This window comes from Camelus ferus, chromosome 27 (genome assembly GCF_009834535.1).
Source record: "Camelus ferus isolate YT-003-E chromosome 27, BCGSAC_Cfer_1.0, whole genome shotgun sequence".
Taxonomy (NCBI): domain Eukaryota; kingdom Metazoa; phylum Chordata; class Mammalia; order Artiodactyla; family Camelidae; genus Camelus; species Camelus ferus.
This window is the reverse complement of record NC_045722.1, coordinates 10,505,539-10,525,196: the sequence shown is the minus strand read 5'-3', so window position 1 is coordinate 10,525,196 and position 19,658 is coordinate 10,505,539. Positions and strand designations below refer to the sequence as shown.

At 46.4% G+C, this 19,658-nt stretch overlaps 1 protein-coding gene across 6 annotated transcripts in view; it reads left to right on the top strand.

Moving 5' to 3' along the window:
* The first annotated feature begins 326 nt into the window (after positions 1-326).
* The window catches only part of SLC28A1 (solute carrier family 28 member 1), a 68,198-nt gene continuing 48,866 nt past the window's right edge, over positions 327-19,658 (top strand). For 2 of the 6 annotated variants that reach the window (XM_032469229.1, XM_032469230.1), the window contains exons 1-5: positions 327-4,324; positions 7,511-7,622; positions 8,311-8,399; positions 9,687-9,778; positions 13,810-13,993. In XM_032469229.1, the coding sequence (XP_032325120.1) occupies positions 7,527-7,622; positions 8,311-8,399; positions 9,687-9,778; positions 13,810-13,993 (461 nt within the window). In that variant the 5' untranslated portion in view covers positions 327-4,324; positions 7,511-7,526. Of the gene's footprint in view, positions 4,325-6,095; positions 6,195-6,238; positions 6,680-7,510; positions 7,623-8,310; positions 8,400-9,686; positions 9,779-13,809; positions 13,994-19,658 lie in introns of those variants that run through there. The other 4 variants (XM_032469227.1, XM_032469228.1, XM_014565984.2 and 1 more) reach the window with 4 other exon arrangements.

Here is a 19,658-nt window from a genome sequence, read left to right as displayed (position 1 = left end):
ACGCTCCTCTAGCTGCCTGCTCTGCCCTGCCAGCCCAAGCAGGAGTAGTCATTGATCCCAACTGCAATGTCATGAGTAGAAGAACCAAAATAGTAATACAACTGCCAAACAGCCAAACATCAGAGCGCTAAATCTTCATTATATATAGTAGAGTCAATAGATAATGTCTAAAGTTGAAAATAAAAAATAGTACCTATATTTTATTTATCTACCTGTCCATCCATCCATCATTCATCTATTTTATTTATACAGGTTACTACCAGAAGTGAAAAAACAAGAACAGCTTGTTTGTAATTGTCTGGAGTGGGGGGTTGGGGGTGGGGCGGGGCTGCTCTCTGGTTTTCCCAGCTCTCGCCTCCCTGAGACAGCTTAGTGCTGAGCTTCCTTTAAGTTTCCTTTGCCAGTCACTTATTTGGACTAGAAAGATCTACAGAAGGTCCCCAGCTCCTTCTGCTTCAGGAACTGCCTATCAGAAATTGGATCATATCCCATTCAACCAGGCAAATTTGAACTCTAATGTTAAATTGCAATGGAGAATGTGAGACTGATGGCCAGACAGGCATACCTATCTTCAGGTGGCTGTAGTTGCATGATTGGAGCTAGCTCTGGGTAGGAATGTTAAGAAAAGTCAGCTGAGTAAATGTGAAGGTCTGATTGGCTTTATTCAACAAGTCATAAATTGAACAGTATTTCACCTAGCAAGTAGAATGGAGCTCTGAGGAGGTGTACAAAGTGGAAGGTTTTTAAAGGCAGGAAGTGGGTGGGACAAGGAAGTCATAAATGAAAGGAAGGATTATTTCAGGCAAGGTCACCTTTCCTTGGGGGAAGTGGGGAATCTATCATGAAGATTATCTCACTGTGTTGATCAGGTAATTACAGATTGATGGGTTAAAGGCCACATTCCTGGGAGTGGCTGGAAGTCTAGTTAAGTCTTGATTTGCAATTCTAGGAACAAGTGACTCCATTTTGGGTGTGTTGTCCTTTTTTAAAAACAAAACAAAACAAACAAACAAAAAAAAAAACGGGCATCCGCTACTGACACCCAGAGGTCCTGGAACCCACGAGGTACTGGTGGAGGCCACTGGTGCCCAGCTCAAATCCCCTTTACTGTGGGCCTAGCTCCCAGGGGCTGTGAGTTAGCTCACATCTACCTCCTGTCTGAAGAACTGCCATGAGTCAAATGGAAACCATCTCACCTGGGAGGCAATGCCCCCCTCCCAAACCCTTCCCCAGTTCTTGACCCATGACTGACTGGCTGGGCCTTGCCTCAAGGTGGGACTAACCTAGGGGACAGTTTGTATTCCAAAATTTCCCTGTGGGATCAGACAAAAGCCAGACTCTAGCTAAGACCACACTCTCACTTTTTACCTTTGCCCTGTTCTGCCTGCCTTACCCCACTTCTGCCCAGAGCACAATCCCCATCACCACCCCAGGTAAATGGTCTGAAAAAGAATCCCCACCTCAGGTGAATAAACCTGCCTAAGACACATCAGGCCTCCTGCTCTGTAGACTGTCACTGATTTGGATCTCACTAGAAGCAGAGAAATTTCACTAGGGCTCTGCTTTTCTAACAGGGCAAAATCTGTGTTCTCGGAGCAATTGGGTTTATGTGGTTATTCAGGTTATGTGGCTGAGTGTCCAGTAAATCAGCCTCTGCAGAATCTGTGCTGGGTCTTACTTAGGAAATTGCTCAGAGACACTCTATCCCTGATTTCATGGAGTCTGACTAGAGAATACAATTCACAGCCATTACAGGGAGCGGTGCGTAGAGTGCGTGCTGAGCATGCACAAGGTCCTGGGTTCAATCCCCAGTGCCTCCATTAAAATAACTAAATAAATAAACTTAATTACCACACCCCCTCAAAAAAACCAAAACAATTCACAGCCATTAGGCCTAAGTGTGGGCCCAGAATCCATTCTGCCTGCCAAGCAGCAGTTGAAGGTGAAAACATGGTGGACACCTGAAACGCCAGCTCAGAGCTCCCAAATACAAACATGTAGCATAGTGGCCCATGGTTCCACCTCAGGCTGTTCAACTTCTCAATAGTTGCTCCATTTAAGGTCCTGACTCCTCCATCACACACCTCCGTGCCGGACAGGTGAAGGGAAATGGTGACCAGCACCTAATTCATTGGGTTATTGTGAAGGTTAACTGAGATCATGCAGTAAAGCTCTTAGCACATACCAAGCTCTCAAGCTCTCATACATAAGATTCTCAGCTGGTGCCACTGTTGTCACCTTCTCTAGGAACTACAGGATCCCTCTCAGGGCCACTCACATGCTGCTCTTCTCCTCCAAGCTGTGAGACCCTGGTGTTTCTCCCAACCTACAAGGTGGGGTGGCTGACAAAGATCTCTACCCGCACCCCTGAAAACTGTCTTTCCAGGTCTCATCCCATAGGGAACAATCGGCACTGCCTCCTGACTCACGAGCTGGCCAACGTTTAGCTCCTGTGCTGGGTCAGGTTCTCCACAGACTCCCACGGTCATGGAACTGAAGGGAATTGGACACAACATCTGGAATAGGAAGCCTGCTTCTACAGGCATAGTGAAACGGAAAGCAGTGTTTCAAAGTGAGTCATGATCATACTTGGCAGGCCCACCCAGGAATAACAGTTGGTACTAACCAGAGGAAAGTCAGGGAGAAGGAGGCTGTGCCTTGCGCTCTATGGCATGATATTACTGGCTGAATTCCATCTGGGTCCTGGGAGGCAAGATATGCCTGGAAAGTTTCCATGTCTAGATGTGACACTCAGAGGTGTCCATTTTTGTTCTTCCTAACAATTGTACTTAATTTGTGATGCCACCACTTGTCGGCGCCTTCGCTACAACACTGCAGATCTGTGGCAGATTCATTTACTGGCTCCTCGCAGGAGGCCTGAAGTCCTCTTCAGGGAAACTTCTGTAAAAATATCTGATTTCTTTCTAAGGCTCAGTGGGTGTCACATCAGACCACTTCCCTGACATGGGGAGAAGATGGAACAACCAAGGAACTATTTTTGTCTATATAAGTAACCAGCTTATCGACTTCAACTCAGTGTCAGGCTCTGGGCCAACAAGGCAATGGAGACCCAAGTTAATAACCCCCACAGCCCCTGCCAATGAATGGCTGGAGAAGGAAAATGGTGCACCTTCAAGAGGAAGAAATAGCCTTTGTTACAAAGCCCACAAAAGCCAGGGATCTCATCCTTGAGTCCGACAAGATGATGTGAATTAAGACCTGCCTTGGTTTGTGGAACATCTTAACCTGGTTTGAACTGAAAAAGGAAACATGTCAGTCTCTCATTATATACAAAACTAGTATGAGGTGGAATGGCAAGAGGGATAGAAGGTAAAGCAGCAGCAACAACCAGGGAAACACACTTCACAAAGCGGCAGCCAGTTAAATATTTGGAAAGACCGATCTCTTAGCTGCTTGGGGAAAATCCCCCTGCCTGGTGGCCGTGGGCCCTCATGGGCATGGGACCAGGCATCCTTACCTTACTAGCTCTTTACTGTTGCTAAGACAGATGAGCCCCAGACCCATTCTTTCATTTTGTATTGGATAATGGCCATTTGTGCCCATCTGTTCCCAATGAACAGAAAGGGTCAAGGGAGGGACCATATCAGGAGATGCTTGGCTAGTGATTACGAGTAAGCTGGGGCAGGGAGCTTTGGCCTTTGGGATACCGGGAGTGTTTCCTTTCCCTGTGAACACTTGGGTTTGCTGTATACTTGCTAGAAGAGCACTCTGCTCTAAGTCTTGGGTGGGCCCATTCCTATGGAAAATGTGTCAGGGTTTCAAGTAGGAGTTGATGTTTTCAACTGTCTAAGCTATGTCTTCAGCTTTTATTTTGCTCTGTGTCATCAGAATTTGTAAATGCTTTCTACTTTTAAATATTTCTACTATGACTATAAAAAGCCCATCTTTCAATGCTCCAAATGAGAAAGGAGACATTGTATTGGATATCCTTTCTGCCAACGGCCCAGGTTTAAGAGAGAAAAGCAAGTTTAGGAAAAAGGAATGACAAGGCCGTGTTCATGGAACTTGACCAGGGAGGAGCCGCTCTTTTTGGCTACTGTTTGAACACATGAATCAGTGTGATGAAAGAGACCTCATCTGCGAAGAGCAGAGAAATGAGTGTGGGCAACACCGTGAGAAGAAAATAAGGGGACTGTTGAACACCCCTTCTGATGAGGTCCGCCTCTTACTGTTCCGAATGTCTCACTCGCCACTTACAAAAATATCCTGTTATATCAGAGCCTGGCAAGGAGATTTTTCTTCTTCTCTGACCAAGGATTCCTCTGAAACAGGAGTGGCTGCAGAGAACTTCAGCCAGAGACAGGTAAGGGGTTGCCTCTGAGGAATGGGACGGGGATGGGAGAGGTGGAGCAGCCTCCTCATTATAAATCCTTCCAAGTGCTGTTTTGTTATGATTGGAAGGGGAATTATATATATATATATATATATATATATATAGTCCTTGCCTACCTCTGCCCTGGACCCAGAACCCCAGGCCCCGGCTTGGTCTCAGGCCTCACTCTACCACCCCAGTGAGATCATCCCCTCAGGAAGCAGCCACAAGCATCAAGAGACATGCTGAGGTCACACAGCTGGATGGGGCAGACCCCAGCGTCCAGAGGTCCTCCAGCTCTCGTTCTTTCCCTGGGGCTCATCCCAACTACCCAGCCTGTGACTCTTAGCCAAATTCCACCCAAAAAGAGCATCTGACTTCCTCCCAGAATCTCTCTCCAGAATTACTGTTGGCTGTCCCTCCTTGAGGGCAGGAGCAGTGGAGCCACACTGGGCCTCCTGTCCTGGAGGAGGAGAGCAGTGTGTCAGGACAGCCCCGAGATGGGACCGGTGACAGTGATGACACCTGCCAGGTTGGCAGTGCCAGCCTTTCTGTTAAGCACCTCACCTGCATTAGCTCATTTAGTCCCCATCAATATATATTTATGAGGTGGGTACTATTATCCACCCCCACTGCTTTACAGATGAGGAAAACAAGTTAACTTTCAGAGTCAGGACTGAATCTGGACCTTTGGGCTCTAAGCTCAAGGTTCGTTCCAACCCTGTCATTCTAAGATACAGCGCCTATTACATCCTTGTTTTAGAGATCAGGGCACACGAAGCTGTCAAGGCTCTAAGGTCCAGTGTAGGGAACATTTCGAAACAAGTTTGGCTGCTACTGAAAGTTTTGTGCCTCCTGGCTTCTCTCTGAGCCCCAAGAGAAATCAAGAGAGGAAGGGAAAGGAGAGGAGGGAGGAGGAAGGGGGGAAGGGGAGGGGAGAAGGGAAAGAGGGGAGGGGCGAGGCTAGAAGAGGGCAGAGGCAGAGAAACAGATACAGTCACATCTGCCCTTCACTGGGAATTCATGAGGTCCCTGCCAGGGCAGCTCCAAGCCCATCCCTGTGGAGGCTACCCATGGCGACAGGTGTCCTGCTCAGGATAAACCAGATGACACCACAGACATTTAGTTTATAATCAAGGCAGCACTTGGGTCCCCAACAGAGTGAGTGGAGCATGGTGTGGATCACCACCCATAAAAGCAAATTGTTGGTATAGTATGAGCCCCCTTTGTATAAAATGAATAACATAAAAGAGTATTCATTTATAAAAAAAAAGTCTGGAGAAAAATTCCACCAGCTCAGTGGTAGTCATCTCTGGAGGGCTCTGATTAGAGGGATTTTTAACTTCCTGTGTTCTATATATTTCCATAATGTTTAAATGTTTAATGATGCATGTGTAATGCTTTGATGATCTGAATGACAGACAAAAAATGTTTTTAAAGAAAGGGAGTTCCCCCACCCTTCATCCATCACGGTCCCTACACTTCCAAAACAACCAGCATGTGTCGATGACTCTGCCTCTGTGTACCAGGAAGTGTTTGTGCATCATAAACGGGTTTTGTACTGAGTGTGTTTGATTAATTATTAAAGAAATGTTGTCAATCCCACCAGATAAGTTTAATGTTTAGTTTGAGGACTGAAACATTAAAGAGTTTGTTCCTTGACTTTGCACATTGTTGCTTAAGTGTCAGTTAAAAAAAAAAAAAGGAACAAGGGCAAACAATGTGATTTTGTTTTGTTTTCAAGACTGCTTAGACTTGAAACACTTTCACTACTTGTGGTGCTTCACTGCTTTCCTTATCTTCACTCTCAGGAAAATATGTTGCTGTTGTAACTACGATCTAGTGAGAAAAGGGAGACTGGGTAAGATGCCAAATGAGAGATAAAATGCATGATCTAAAAAACTGAGTAGCACTGATGGCAGGTGGAAAAGGAGACCCCAGGAGGGGATGTGGGGAAGATAAGAATAATAAAGGCAGCCTTCCTGGAAGAGGTGGGCCTGTTTGGAAGCAGGGCAGAGTAGAGAGGAGGGCGTCCCAGATGAGGAAGGCAGATTCAGTGATTAGGCAGGAGCTCCGTGGGCCAGGCCTAGAGTGGGCCCACTTGCTCTGGTTTCTCTTTTTCCTGAGAGAGGCTGGGGTCCCCACCCTGGCCGTGGCCCTGGGCTCTAGAGAAGGTGCTAGCAGAGCTGGGTGGAAAGCCCAACCTACTCCAACTCTGGACTCTGCCCAGGGATTTCCACTGAAATGAGAAGACGGGCCAAAGCGTAAGCGGGTTGGATCCAGCCTGTCCCTGTGGGAACACGCGCTTCCGTCTGTCCCTGAGAGGGACTTGCTGACCACAAATATGTGAGTAGGATGAGGAGGCTGCCCCTCTCGGTGCAGCTGTGTGTGTTTGCGTGTGTGCCCACAGGCTCTACCCTCCCTCACATGTCCCCACTCATGTGTGCACCCGTGTGTGCCCCTGGGTATGTGAGCTGAGCCAGGCTGGCATTTGGATATGGTAGGGTGTTCCAGAAGGGGAAGAGAAAGACAGGAAACAGGAGTGTGGAGAAATGGGGTCTTAGAGCTCTTATTTACAGATAAGTTTAGGCGTATGAACTGAGCTTCAGCAAAACAAACAAACAAACAAACAAAAACTATATTGGCTCTTGTCATTGAAAAGTCCAGGGGTAGGATTGGTTTCAGGAATAGTTGGATCCAGGTACTAGAATGATGTCTTCAGGATATTGTTTTTCCATCTTTCAGAGATGGGAGAGTATAATACAATGGAAGTATCACTTAATGGCAATCATTTAACCTGTTGTGGGGAGTGAGGAAAGTGAGGGCCTCTCTTCAGAAAAATGCTTATATCGGGTATATGCATATGCTCTGTGTAATTCCTTCCTTTCCTTCCCTGTGAAGTGGGTGGAACTTGCCCTGTTTCTACCTGGCCTTCCTGATTTACAAGGAAGGACTTGCCTCTCACAGGTTCAGAAGTGAATGCAGGAAAGGGGGCCTTCCTCTCTCACTGGGGCCCCTGGCACATCACCTGAGTTCTGGGATGGTAGAGGCTGTGCCAGGCTGCTGCTCCCTTCTCCCAGCCCCCTTCCTCCCCCCACCTCCTCCCACCGCCCCTCCCCTCCCCTGGGTCCTCCCTGGCCTCCCCTTTCAGCTTTGGGCCCTTACTTTGTCTTTTAGCTGGAAGTTCTGGCACATGGAGCAACACACACCAAGACGAAGACAGTCCAACTCTCTCACATCCGTGGCCAGTGGTTTGGAGAACATGGGCGTTGAGCTGTCGGAAAGCCTGGTCTGTCCCCTCCCCCATCCCAGTGTAGCCCTTGTTGGGAGGGGCCTTTGTCCACCATCTTCCTCCCGCTCCCACCTCCTCCTCACGTCTTTGCTTGAACACTTAGGAACCCCAAGCGTGTTGACCTCCTCCGCACAGAGAAGCCCCCTTATTTCACTCATTAAACATTTGCTGTTTACCTACCATGTGCCTGTATAGCCTGCCCTTGTCTGAAAGGTCAGGGAAGGTCTCAACAAGGAAGTGATATTTGAGCTGTGATCTAAAGGATGAGAAGGAGAAACCTCATGGTGAGGACAGGAGATCTCTGGGGACGCCTCAGCCTCTGAGGAGCTGGCAATCTTGGCCTTGCTCTAGAATGACCAGAACACTGGGGCCCTAGGTGACACCCTTTCCCTCCCAACCTCCCCTGAAGCATGAGCGTCCCTCCCTCATGCAGACCATGAGCTCCCCGAGGGCAGGATGTGTCTGGTACAGAGCCCAGCACAGAGTAGGCATTTAATGCATGCTTTTTGGGATTTAGTTAAGTTGCCCTCTGGTTACTTCCTGTGTCCTCCCCCCACCCCAGCCCACTCCTGAGGTGGCTGTGGGCACACTGGTAGCAGTCTGGATCTCTCCCAGCTCCAGGCCCCCAGCTAGTGTTCTCACTTGAGGTGGGAGACACACTCTGGTCACTCTCTGGTGGCTTTAGGAGGAGGACCAGGCCCCTGGCAGTGACCCAAACCCCACAGAAGTTGGAGACAGCGGGAGCAAGACTGGCCTGGAGCCCTCCTCAGGATGGTAGGTGGTCTCTGGAGAGATGTGGGTGAACCTGGGGAGGAGGCCCTCGTGGGGAGCACAGATGGGGATCTGGTCTCTTGTTGGGGAGGGGGCTCCCTGAACCTTTGTTGAAGAAATGGGTAAACATGTTTTAGCCAACAAACAAGTTCTGCTGGCCTCTGCCTCCAACGTGAGCCAGGCAGGAGGTTTCTAAATTGTATTGAAGCAGCCGGAATAAAATCCCATTGGGAATCCTGATTTATACTGTGGGACTGCTCTGGTTGAAGTTGGACAGCACCCCTGAACCAGCCTGGTCCCCTCTGTCCCCGCATCTTCCTTCTACCCCATTCTGGGGCACCTCAGGGAACCCTGAGGCTTAGTTTGAAAACCCCTATACTGGGCCAGGCCCCTCATTTCACATGGGGAGGCTGAAGCCCGGAGAGGGAGAGGGATGGGCCCAAGTGACACAGGCAAGTTCAAGCCTAGAGCTCAGCCTCCTGACACCCAGGCCTACTGGGGGGTCCCTCCCTGGCCAGTTCCTGAGCTGAAGAGAGCATGAAGGGAGCTGGGGAGGATTCCATCTATCTGCCTTGGGGGGAGATTGGGGAAGAATTCCTCATGCGGGAGGTGGGAGTTAGGGACAGAGAGAGGGGAGAAAGTTTCCTTAAAACAGTGGCTGGTGGCTGAATGAACATGAGTGAGCATCTTTTACAAAATCAGCCTGGGGACCCCAGGGGCTATTCAGGTACCAGCCTTTCCTCCAGGGACAGACAAGCAACCAAATGACCAGGCAGGAATTGGCATTTGCACTGCACCGGGAAGGCAGGGGGCATACATGATGGCTGCCAGTGGGCTGTTCACACTTTCTCTTGCTGGGAGGAGCTACTGACTCAGAGGATAAGTGTCTGGGGTCCCAAGGGAGTAGATGCAGGGCTGGGAGTCTCCCCACCTCACCCCAGGGACAGGTGGAACTGGGACAGGCCGGGGAGGCAGCCATCCTGGTTGTGCATTTCTTTCTCCTTGTCTCAGTTCATTCCTTTCCGAGCCTGAGACGGGATTATCCCTGGGGTAGTGGTGCTGCTCCAGGCCCAGGCAAAGCTGGTACAGACAGAGGCCAGAAGGAGTGGATGGCCTGAGCTGTTCCTTAGTTTGCTCTGGACTAGGGTTGCCCTTCAGTCCTGTGGGATGTCCCATGTTGCCGTTTTACAGGGGATGTACCTGCGTGGCTTCTACCTGGAGGTGTTGAGGATCCCCACAGGGTGGGAGTCTGGGGGAACCACTTGTGGACCCTGCTGGTCTTCTCCCCAGGAGGAGCCTGCAGCCAGCCCTGAAAGTGAGACGCTTCTACAGGGAGCACACACAGCTGTTTCGGTGGATCTGCAAAGGCCTGCTCTGTACTGGTGAGCTTGGGGCCCAGCCCTACTTGGGACAGCCACCCCCGTCCTAGCCCCCAAGTCCCCACCACTCTGGTTTCAGCCACCTCCATCCTAGCCACCCATGTCCCTGGGCAGGGTCATTGACTTACCCAATAACTCAACAAAGGTTGGTTGAGCACCAGCTCAGGGCCAGCTCTTGTTCCAGAGGCTGGAGCATCAGATTTAAACCAGACCAGATCTTGTTTGCAAGGTACTCTCTGATCAGTAATAGAAAGAGGAACAAGTATTTCCACATAATGCAGAGAGCCATTTGGGAGCATGAAGGAAGGATGTGGGGGTGATCATAGAAGACTTCCAGGAGGAGGTGATATTCAAGTGTCACAGGTTGGGCAGGAGTTAGCCAGGTAGAGGAGAAGCACAATAAGAGTGAGGAGGCATTCCATGCGGAGGAACCACAGGAGCAAAGGTGAAAACCTGCGGGACATGGGCAGGAAGCTGATGAACAATCTAGTGTGGCTAGAGGGTAAAGTTCTAGACCAGGTGTGCCAGAGGATGAGGTTGGAGGGATGTGAAGGGGCCTGGTTTGGGGAGGGGGTTGGGAGCCTTGAATTTTACCCTTAAGGCCAAAGAAAGCCATGGAAAGATTTAAACTGTAAAGTGTCAAGGTCAAATTCACACTGTGGAAACCCGGAAGAGGCAGGCTGGAAAGACGGGGAGGAGATGTTGAGGATGACAGCACATGAGTGAGAAGACAAAGTGGTAAAAGATGGAAGGGGGTGGATCTGAGAAATCCCCGGAAGCAGCGCCAGTCAGCCTTGGGAGCTGATCACCTGTGCGGGATGAAGGAGGCCCTGGAATTCAGGATGCCTCAGGGTACTGCCTGGGCCACGGTGTGGGTGCTGCTGCCCTCCAGAGTAGGGAACAGGGGTGGAGGAGGGGGTCTCGGCAGGGAGAGGGATGACAAGTCATCTTGGACAGTGTGTTGTAGGTACTGCTGCCATGCCCTCCAGGAGGAGAGGAGGTTGGTTTCCCAGGAGTGTTTGGAGAATGAATTGAGAGGTGGTTCAAGGACAGAAACCTGGGGACCAGCCACACAGGAGCTGGAGAGGAAGAGGGCCCTGAAACAGCCTGAGAGGAGTGGAGACAGGGGTGGCCACAGGAGACCAGGAGCAGAGTTGGCACCGGAGCCCAGAGAGCCAAGGCTTTCAGGCAGGAGGGAAGATCCGCAGCATCTCTGCAGCTGGGAGCCCAGCGGGACAGGGACTGAGCAGCGTCCGTGGGATTTAGGACCAAGGAGGTCATGATGACTTGGGGCAGAGGTGCGAAAGCTAGACTGGAGAACAGGAGGTGAGGCAGTGTAGACAGTAAGTCTAGACAGCTCTTCCGAGACATTTTTTATGAGAACTGGGCGGGAATATTCATGGAAGGGTGTGGCAGTGTCAAGGAAGAAGGTGCATTTGTGAAGGGAGACCCTTTGATTGTGTTTCTGAGCTGAGGCAGCGAGTTTGTGGGAAGAAGGTGACACGCTAGGAGGCAGAGATGACCGGTGGAGCAAGGTCCCCCTGGGCACGGAGAAGGAGGGCTCCTGGCCCAGGCATAAGGGCGGGTCTTCCTGGTTGGAGGCTGGCCAAGGCTTGTCAGGTGGGAGGTAGTGCAGGGAGGTGGGTGTGGCCGCACGGACCTTCACAGGGGGTCCCGCAGGGGAGAGGACATGGAGACATGGCAGTGGTGGCCCCAATCTTCGTGATGAAATCAAAAGCAGGGTCATCTGCTGAGATGGGGCTGGTTCACAGCTCCCCCCAAGAGATGTCTGACATAGAGAAGCCTTCCTTCGGCAGGATCTGATCAGGGCCTTTCTGTTTCCCTGGCTTCCACCTCCACTCAGACTCAGATTTATTTCTCTTGAAGAAATGAATGACTTCCTTCTAGCAGATAATGGGAATTACCTCCCATATCCTACCTACTTCCACTTTTCTCTTGGCCTTCAGGAACTCAGTCTCCATCCTTAAATCATCCCTTACTTTCTCCATGTTTAGTGATTTTGATTTCCTCCGATTCTGATATTTTTATGGAGTCACGTATTCTATGGTGAGGAGGCCCTTCCTGTACTTCCTGAAAGTAGGCATGGCAGAGAAATGAAGCTAATGTCCTCAGCACTTCGTCGGAGCTGTAGCAATGGCTTCCTCACCTTAGACAGGCTTTCTCCTTGGACACAAAGACAGCACTAGTAGCCAGCTGACATAGAGGGCTTCAGTGTCCCCAATCTCAGAAGAGTGTGCCTCTCTTGCCCATATTTCTGGCCAAGTCCCTGGAGGTCTCTGATGTGCCTAGCTCGGGTCATGTGCCCACCCCTGGGCCTGGGGGATGCTGTGGTCTCCCACCCCTGAAGCATATCAGGCACCACCGGACCACGTGGGCTAGGAATGGGGAGGGGAGCCCCAAAGGAACAGAAAGTCCTGTCACCAGAGTGGTGAATTGATCCTAGAAGGTTAAAAATACTCCCTGAGACATGTTATTCCTGTGTGCTGCCTGGAGGACTTGTCCAAACAGCCTCCTCTCTTGTACGACGTGCCTGAGTCCCCGCTGGCCACAGACAGACCTGGGTTGGAATCCTCCCTGTGTGAGTCACTTCCTTTCTTGTGTCTATATGGGCATCACCATAGTACCCGTGAGACGGTTGTGGCGAGCAATCCTGCCAGTGCTGTAAAGTACTGAGTTCGGCGCCTCTCTCCTGCCAGCTCCCCTGCCAGCTCCCCCTCCCTTGTCCACCCACAGTCCTGTGCCTGCGTCCCGGGCACTGACTGGCAGAGCCTCACCTGTGTGCCTCTAAATGACACCCATACAGGTAGCAATTCCAGCCCACAAGCTTTTATGTGAGAGAAAAGTAACTTTATTTTCCACAACTCAACTTATTTCCCACTTCGATTTCGTCATTTCCACTGAATGATAGGAACTGGATGTCTGGTCAGTTTGGAACATCCCTCTACCCCTTTCCTTAGAAAGAGGCTTATCTGCTACCAATCCTCAGGTGTCTGCCAACCTGTCCATTTCTCCAGTTGGTCCTAGGTTCTCTGCCCCTGCTGGTAGCCATGGAGATACCCCATCTCCATCGTGGGCCTGTTCTAGTTTCCTCTCTGAGCCCCTCACGGAGATCGCTTCTGCTGCTTTCTGCCTGCTGAGGTGTGCAGAATCTCAGGAGATTTCTATGGCTCTGCCTACCCACACACTCCATGGGTGTTCCTCTCCCTGAAATTCTTCTGCCTCCCTAGGGCAGGGCTTCTCTGCTTGCAATGCCACAAACACATCTGGGCTTTTGCCACCTCCCCAGACTCCGAGCCCTTTCCCTTGGGACCCACTGATCTCCTCTAACTAGTGTCCTCCAACTAGTTTGGCTGCAGAACAAGTAAGGGTAGGGATTACGCTTGCTCATAATCTTTCATCCCTCGTTTTTTATCCAAAGGAAAGCCTGTAAGTCCTTTCCATTCTTCAAGGGCCAGGGAGAGCTATTTCCCCTCTGCTAGCCACGGTCATATTCCTTTCTGGAGATACAGCACAGACTGGCTTAGCTGCTTGAAGGGGAGAAGGGCAAAGGGGGAAAAGGAAATTCCAGGAAGAAAAATGGTCATTGATTAATACTTCAGAATGGGATGCTGGCTCACACAAGCAACCACTTTCCTGGAGTAACTGACTTATCCATCTTTGTCCTCCACAGTACTTAGCATGGCTCTGGAACATAGTAGGTGCTCCATTGATGCTCAGAGATTCATGCTGTCTTTTCTTGTCCTTACACATCTCCCTCACATTTGGTCAGCACGTTGCAGTTTGAAAAGTCCTCTCACACACATTCTGTCAATTAATTCCATAACAACCCTCTGACATGGTAGAGATGACTTATTTCCAAATGAGGAAACAAGCTCAGAGAGGTTGGGTAACACTTCTCTCTCTGCACTCTGGCTGGAGTAAGGTGGAGCCGGAGGGCAGGACTGCAGGGTCCGGGAGAGGCCAGTGTCGTTATTGATGACCCCTTCTCTGTTTCATCCCCCTCCGACTCCCAGCTTTCGCTGCCTTCCTGCTGATTGCCTGCCTCCTGGATTTCCAGAGGGCCCTGGCACTGTTTGTCCTCACCTGTGTGGTCCTCGTCTTCCTGGCCTACAGCCTGCTGAAGAGGCTGCTGGGGCCAAAGCTGCAGAGATGTGTCAAGCCTCTGGGGCATCCTCGCCTGAACCTCTGGTTTAAGAGGTAAGTGAGCCCCCCAGGTGGGGCATGGGGTTGGGGGCAGGGGGCGGGCACATTGGCTGAGGGCCTCTGAGTCAGCTCCAGGGCTGGGTGAGGAGGGCCTCAGTCCTCGTCCCACCAGAGGGCTCCTGGGCCATGGGGAGCACACCATACTTGCTTGCCTCCTGGGAGCCCCAGGGCAGGTGTTGCTGGGTGGGTGGCTTCAAAAGGCAACTTTGTAGCATCTTTATGGTGTTTTGCCAATTCCTGTCTGGTTACAACAGGTGACTATGACATTTGAGAGCAGGACTCAACAGTTTCCTAAATTCAGAGATCCCAGCCCATTCAAGCAGGGAGGGCCCATATCAGTGCCTCCTATCAGATCACCCGGGGCGTGTGTGAGACATACAGTTGCACAGGGCCACCCCTGGAGTCTGATTCAGCAGTCTGGACTGGGGTCCAGGTGTCAATCATTTTAGCCACCAGGGGATGCTAATGTAGCCAGCCACGTTCAGGATTCCCTGACTTTCAAGCTGAGTTCCACACAGCTCTAGAAACCCTGGAGATGCCATAGGGCAGGTGAGGGAAATTGGAGAGGGGAACATCAGACACCCCGCCTCCCAATCTCCATTTCAAGAAGGCAGCTCTATTTTATCTGTTTTGTAAGCAAGTTTTCAACAAAAAAAAAGTTTCTATGGCTTAAAAAAAGTCTGAAGGCCTCCAATCTATTCCAGTATTCTTTTTTTGTTGTTGATGAAGAAACTGGTGCCCAAAGATATCCAATGACTAAGCCAGGCAGGTTCAGGGCACAATGGTGTTTCCCAAAGTAAGATCCACATACCACAGCATGATTTGAGCCAGCCTAAAATTTTTCACTTTATTTCTAAGTAGATTTGTCTTTACATTAGACTTTTCTTTATTAAATTGATTTATAAAAGGATTTATTTTTATAATTATCTTCTATTTATGACAAATCATTGATACTGGTTTTCCATTTGAGGTATTGATGTAAAGTTTCCTTTAAAAAATACATGCAGATAAACTAGACTGTATAAAAACTAAAACTTTTTGATTCAGAGGACACCAACAACAAAGTGAAAAGACAACCAACAGAATGGGAAAAAATTTGCAAATTGTGTAAATGATAAGGGACTTGTATATAGAATTACAGCTCAACAATAAAAAGACAACCAAATTGAAAAATGGAGAAAGGATCTGAATAGACATTTCTCCAAAGATACTCAAATAACCATGAAAAAAGCTCAATATTATAACCATCATGAAAATGCATATCAAAACCGCAATGAGATACCACTTCCCATCCACTAGGATGACTGTCACAAAAAAAGATAGATGACAGCAAGTGTTGGTGAAGACGTGGAAAAATCTGAAACCCTCATACACTGCTGGTAGAAATGTAAGATGGTGCAGATGCTTTAGAAAACAATTAGTCAGTTCCTCAAAACATTATACTTAGAGTTAACTTACAGTAACTAGAGTTACCATATCCAATAATTCCACTCCTAGATATATACCTAAGAGAAATGAAAACATATATCTGTATAAAAACTTACATGCAAATGTTCAAAGTATCATTATTCACAATAGCCAAAGTGGAAATAACCCAAAAGCCTATCAACCATTAAATGGATAAATAAAATCATATATCCATATAATGGAATGTGATTTGGCCATGAAAGGAATGTAGTATTCATAAATGCTACAATAATGATGAAGCTTGAAAACATTAGTTTTAATTTTTTACTGTTCCACTATTTTCTCATTTGTATTGTTTGCTATACTAAGTAAAAGAAGCCAGTCCCGAAAGAACCATATATTGTATGATTCCACTTATATGAAAAGTCCAGAATAGGCAAATCTGTAGAGACAGAGAGTGGATTAGTGATTACCTAGGGCTGGAGGGGGATGGGAAGACTGAGGGGTGATGGTAGAGGTACGAGGTTTTTCTTTGGGCTGATGAAAATGTTGACTGTGCTGATGGTTGCAGAACTCTGTGAATATAATAAAAACCATTGAACCATACACTTTAAATGGGCAAATTGTATGGTATGTGAATTTTGTCTCAATAAAACTGTTTTTAAAATACATGCATATGATTTCGGCATCCAAAGTCAGGTCAAGATGGAGTAACAGAGACCAGGTTTATCCTCCCATTTGAAATAACTAAAAAACCAGAACAGATATATGAAACAAACTCTTAAGACACTGGGCATCAGGCAACAAAGGACAGTGATCCTTGAGAAAGAGGAAACAAATGAGATGAGCCCTGTGATTGCCCCAACTTACTGCATTAAGAGAGTTTCCAGGCCACAGTGCAGGGAAGGGGTACCAAGGTGAGGCCTGCAGATTTCCTGAGTTGAGCAGACTGAGCTTGGCATTCAGGGAAGCCAAAGCAGCTAGAGTTCACAGTGCAGAGTACCAGAAAGGAGAGAGCTGTGCAGAGAGAAAACTCCAGCCATCTTCAGAGGGTCTTCCCTCAGTACGCAACTGAGTTCTGATCAGTGAATGTATGTGAGGGAAATATCCAAGACCTAGAAAAGAACCTCCCAAAAGGCTTAGAGGCAACAGTGCCCAGAAATCACACAGGGCCAGGAACAGTGTTTGTTCTCAACAGTCAGAGTGGAAAACCTCGTAATTCACAGGGCATTGTTTAGAATACCAAGAAAGATCTTGGGTCAGTAATAGGGAAAAATTAACCGAAGAATAAACCCTGCTCAGGTTCTGCCTAACAGATCTTGAAAACAAAACATGAAAGAGTCAAACAGAGCATCAGTTAACCACGGAACAACATTAAGTGGACAAACAGATGGGTAACTGAATTTTCCAAAGAAGAAGGAGAGAAAATAATACTCAAAGAAATCATGTCTAAAAAATTCCAAATTTGATGCAAATTATAAACCCAAAGATCCAAGAGCCTCCACAAACCCACAGCACAAGAAACATAAAGAAAATTACACCAAGCCATATCATTTAAAAATTGCTTTTTTAAGCAATAAAGAGAAAATCTTAAAAACAGCTAGAGAAAAAAAGGTACGTTCAGAAGAACAAAGAACAGCAGAGTTCTTCTCAGAAACAATACAAATGAGAAAACAGTGGAACAGTAAAAAATGAAAAGCTAAACAAAAATATGTCAATCTAAAACTCTTTACCAGTGAAATATCCTACAAAAAAAAAAAGGAAAAATTGGAATTTTTCAGACATACAAAAGCTGAAGGAAATCTTCAGACACACGAGAAACAGAGAGGCACTGCAAGAAATGTTAAAGGACATTCTTCAAACAAGGAAAGTGGTACTAGACGGAAACCTAGATCCACACAAAGGAATGAAGATCATTGGAAGGGTAACTGCATGGATAAATAAAATGACTGATTTAGTTATTATTTAAATCTCTTTCAAGTGTAATCAGCTTGTAAGGCAAGAATAATAACAAAGTATTGTGGAGTTTATGTTATATGTAGAAGTAAACAACCATAGCACAAAAGCTGGGAGGGAGGAAATGAAATCATAGTGCTTTTAGATTTTTATACTGCATGTGAAGTGGTATAATATCACTTCAGGGTGGACTGGGATAGGGTAAATATGTTTACGATAAATGCTAAAGCAACCACTAACGTAACACAGCAAAGAGTTATAGCTAACAAGTTAAAAAAAAAAAAAAGGAGAATAATTTAAAAAGTAGTCAATCAGAGAGAAGGTAGAAAAATAAGAAAAGAGGAACAAAAATGGGGCAAATGGAAAATAAATAGCAAGATGGTAGATTTAACCCCTCCCCCATACCAATAATCACATTAAATGTATAGATCAATAACCCTTATGAACAAAGATGCAAAAATTACAAACAAAATTTTAGAAAACCAAATGCAGCAACATATAAAGGGATAATATATCATGATCAAGAAGGGTTTATCCCAGGAATCCAAATTTGGGTTAACATTAAAAAAATCAACCAACATTACACATCATATTAACAGACCAAAAAGAAAAACTATATGATCATGCCTATAGACTCAGAGAAAGCATCTGACAAAATTCAACATCCATTTCTGATCAAAATTCTAAGCAAACTAGGAATAGACTGGAACTTTCTCAATCTGACAAAGGCCAGCTACTAAAAATTTATAGCTAACCTCATCCTTAATTGTGAAAGACTGAGTACTTTTCCATTGAAATCAAGAACAATATAAGAATGTCCATTCTCACCACTTTTATTCAACATTGTCCTGGAGGTAAAAGAAATAAAAGACATGTAGATTAGAAAGGAGGACTTAAAGCTGTCTTTATTCACAGACAACATGATTATCTATATAGAAAATCCTACGGAATCTACATAAAGCTAGTAGAACTAATAAATGAGTTCAGCAAGGTTGAAGGATACAAGATCAACATAAAAAACAATAGTGTTTCAATATACTAACAACAAGCAATCATAAATTAAAATTTAAAAATGTAATTTAGAACAGCATAAAACATGAAATACTGAAGGATAAGTCTGACAAAAGTTCTGCAAACCTATACATTGAAAACTACAAAACACTGCTGAGAGAAATTAAAGAAGACCTAAATAAATGGAGCAATATTCAAAATTCAAGTTCATGGATTGAAAGAAGCAGTGTTGATAATATATCAATTCCCCTCAAATTAATCTATAGATTCTAATAGCATCTCAGTCAAAATTATAGCAGACTTTTTGGGTAGAAATTAATAAGATGATTTAGAATTCATATAGAAATGCTAAGAACCCCCCTCCACAACATTGTAAACTGACTATAACTCAGTAAAATAAAATTTTTAAAAAATGCTAAAAACCTAGGATAGCTAAGACAACTTTGAAAAAGATGAACAAAGTTTATGAATTTACACTACCTGTCTTTAAGACTTATTATGAAGCTACTGTAATCAAGACAATGTGGTATGGGCATCAGAACAAATGGATCAGTGGAACAGAATAGGGGGTACAGAAATAGATCTACATATATATAACCAATGGATTTTTGACAAGGGTGCTAAGGCAATTCAGTGAGGGACTAATAATCATCTCAACAAATTCTCCCAGAACAATGGGATATCCATATGCCGAAGAAGAAAGAGGGGGAGGAGGAGAGATAAACAAAGGAACTTTGATCCAGGAGTCACATTACATAAAAAATTAACTGAAAATGGATCATAAACCTAAATGTAAAGCCTGAAACTATAAAATTACTATAAGAAAACATTACTATAAGAAAATATTTGTGACCTTGAGTTAAGTAAATCTCTTAGATGCAAAACCCAAATCACAATCCATTTTAAAAAATGATAAATTGAACTTCATCAGAATTAGGAACTTCCACTCTTCAAAAAACTTAAGAGAATAAAAAGACAGGCCATGATTAGAGGAAAAATTTTGAAAATCATCTATCTGACAAAGAACTTGTATCCAGAATCACTTATTAAGAACTCTCAAAACTCAGTGATAAGAAAAACAACCCAATTTAAAGGTGGGCTCAAGATTTGAACAGACATTTAATTAAAGAAGATATGTAGGTGGCAAATAAGCACATGGAAAGATGCTCAACATCATTAGTCATCAAGGAAATGCATATTAATACCGTGGGGAGATACTGCTATATGCCTGTTAGAATGGCTAGATTTCTGAAGGTTGACCATACCAAGTGTTGGCAAAGGTGTG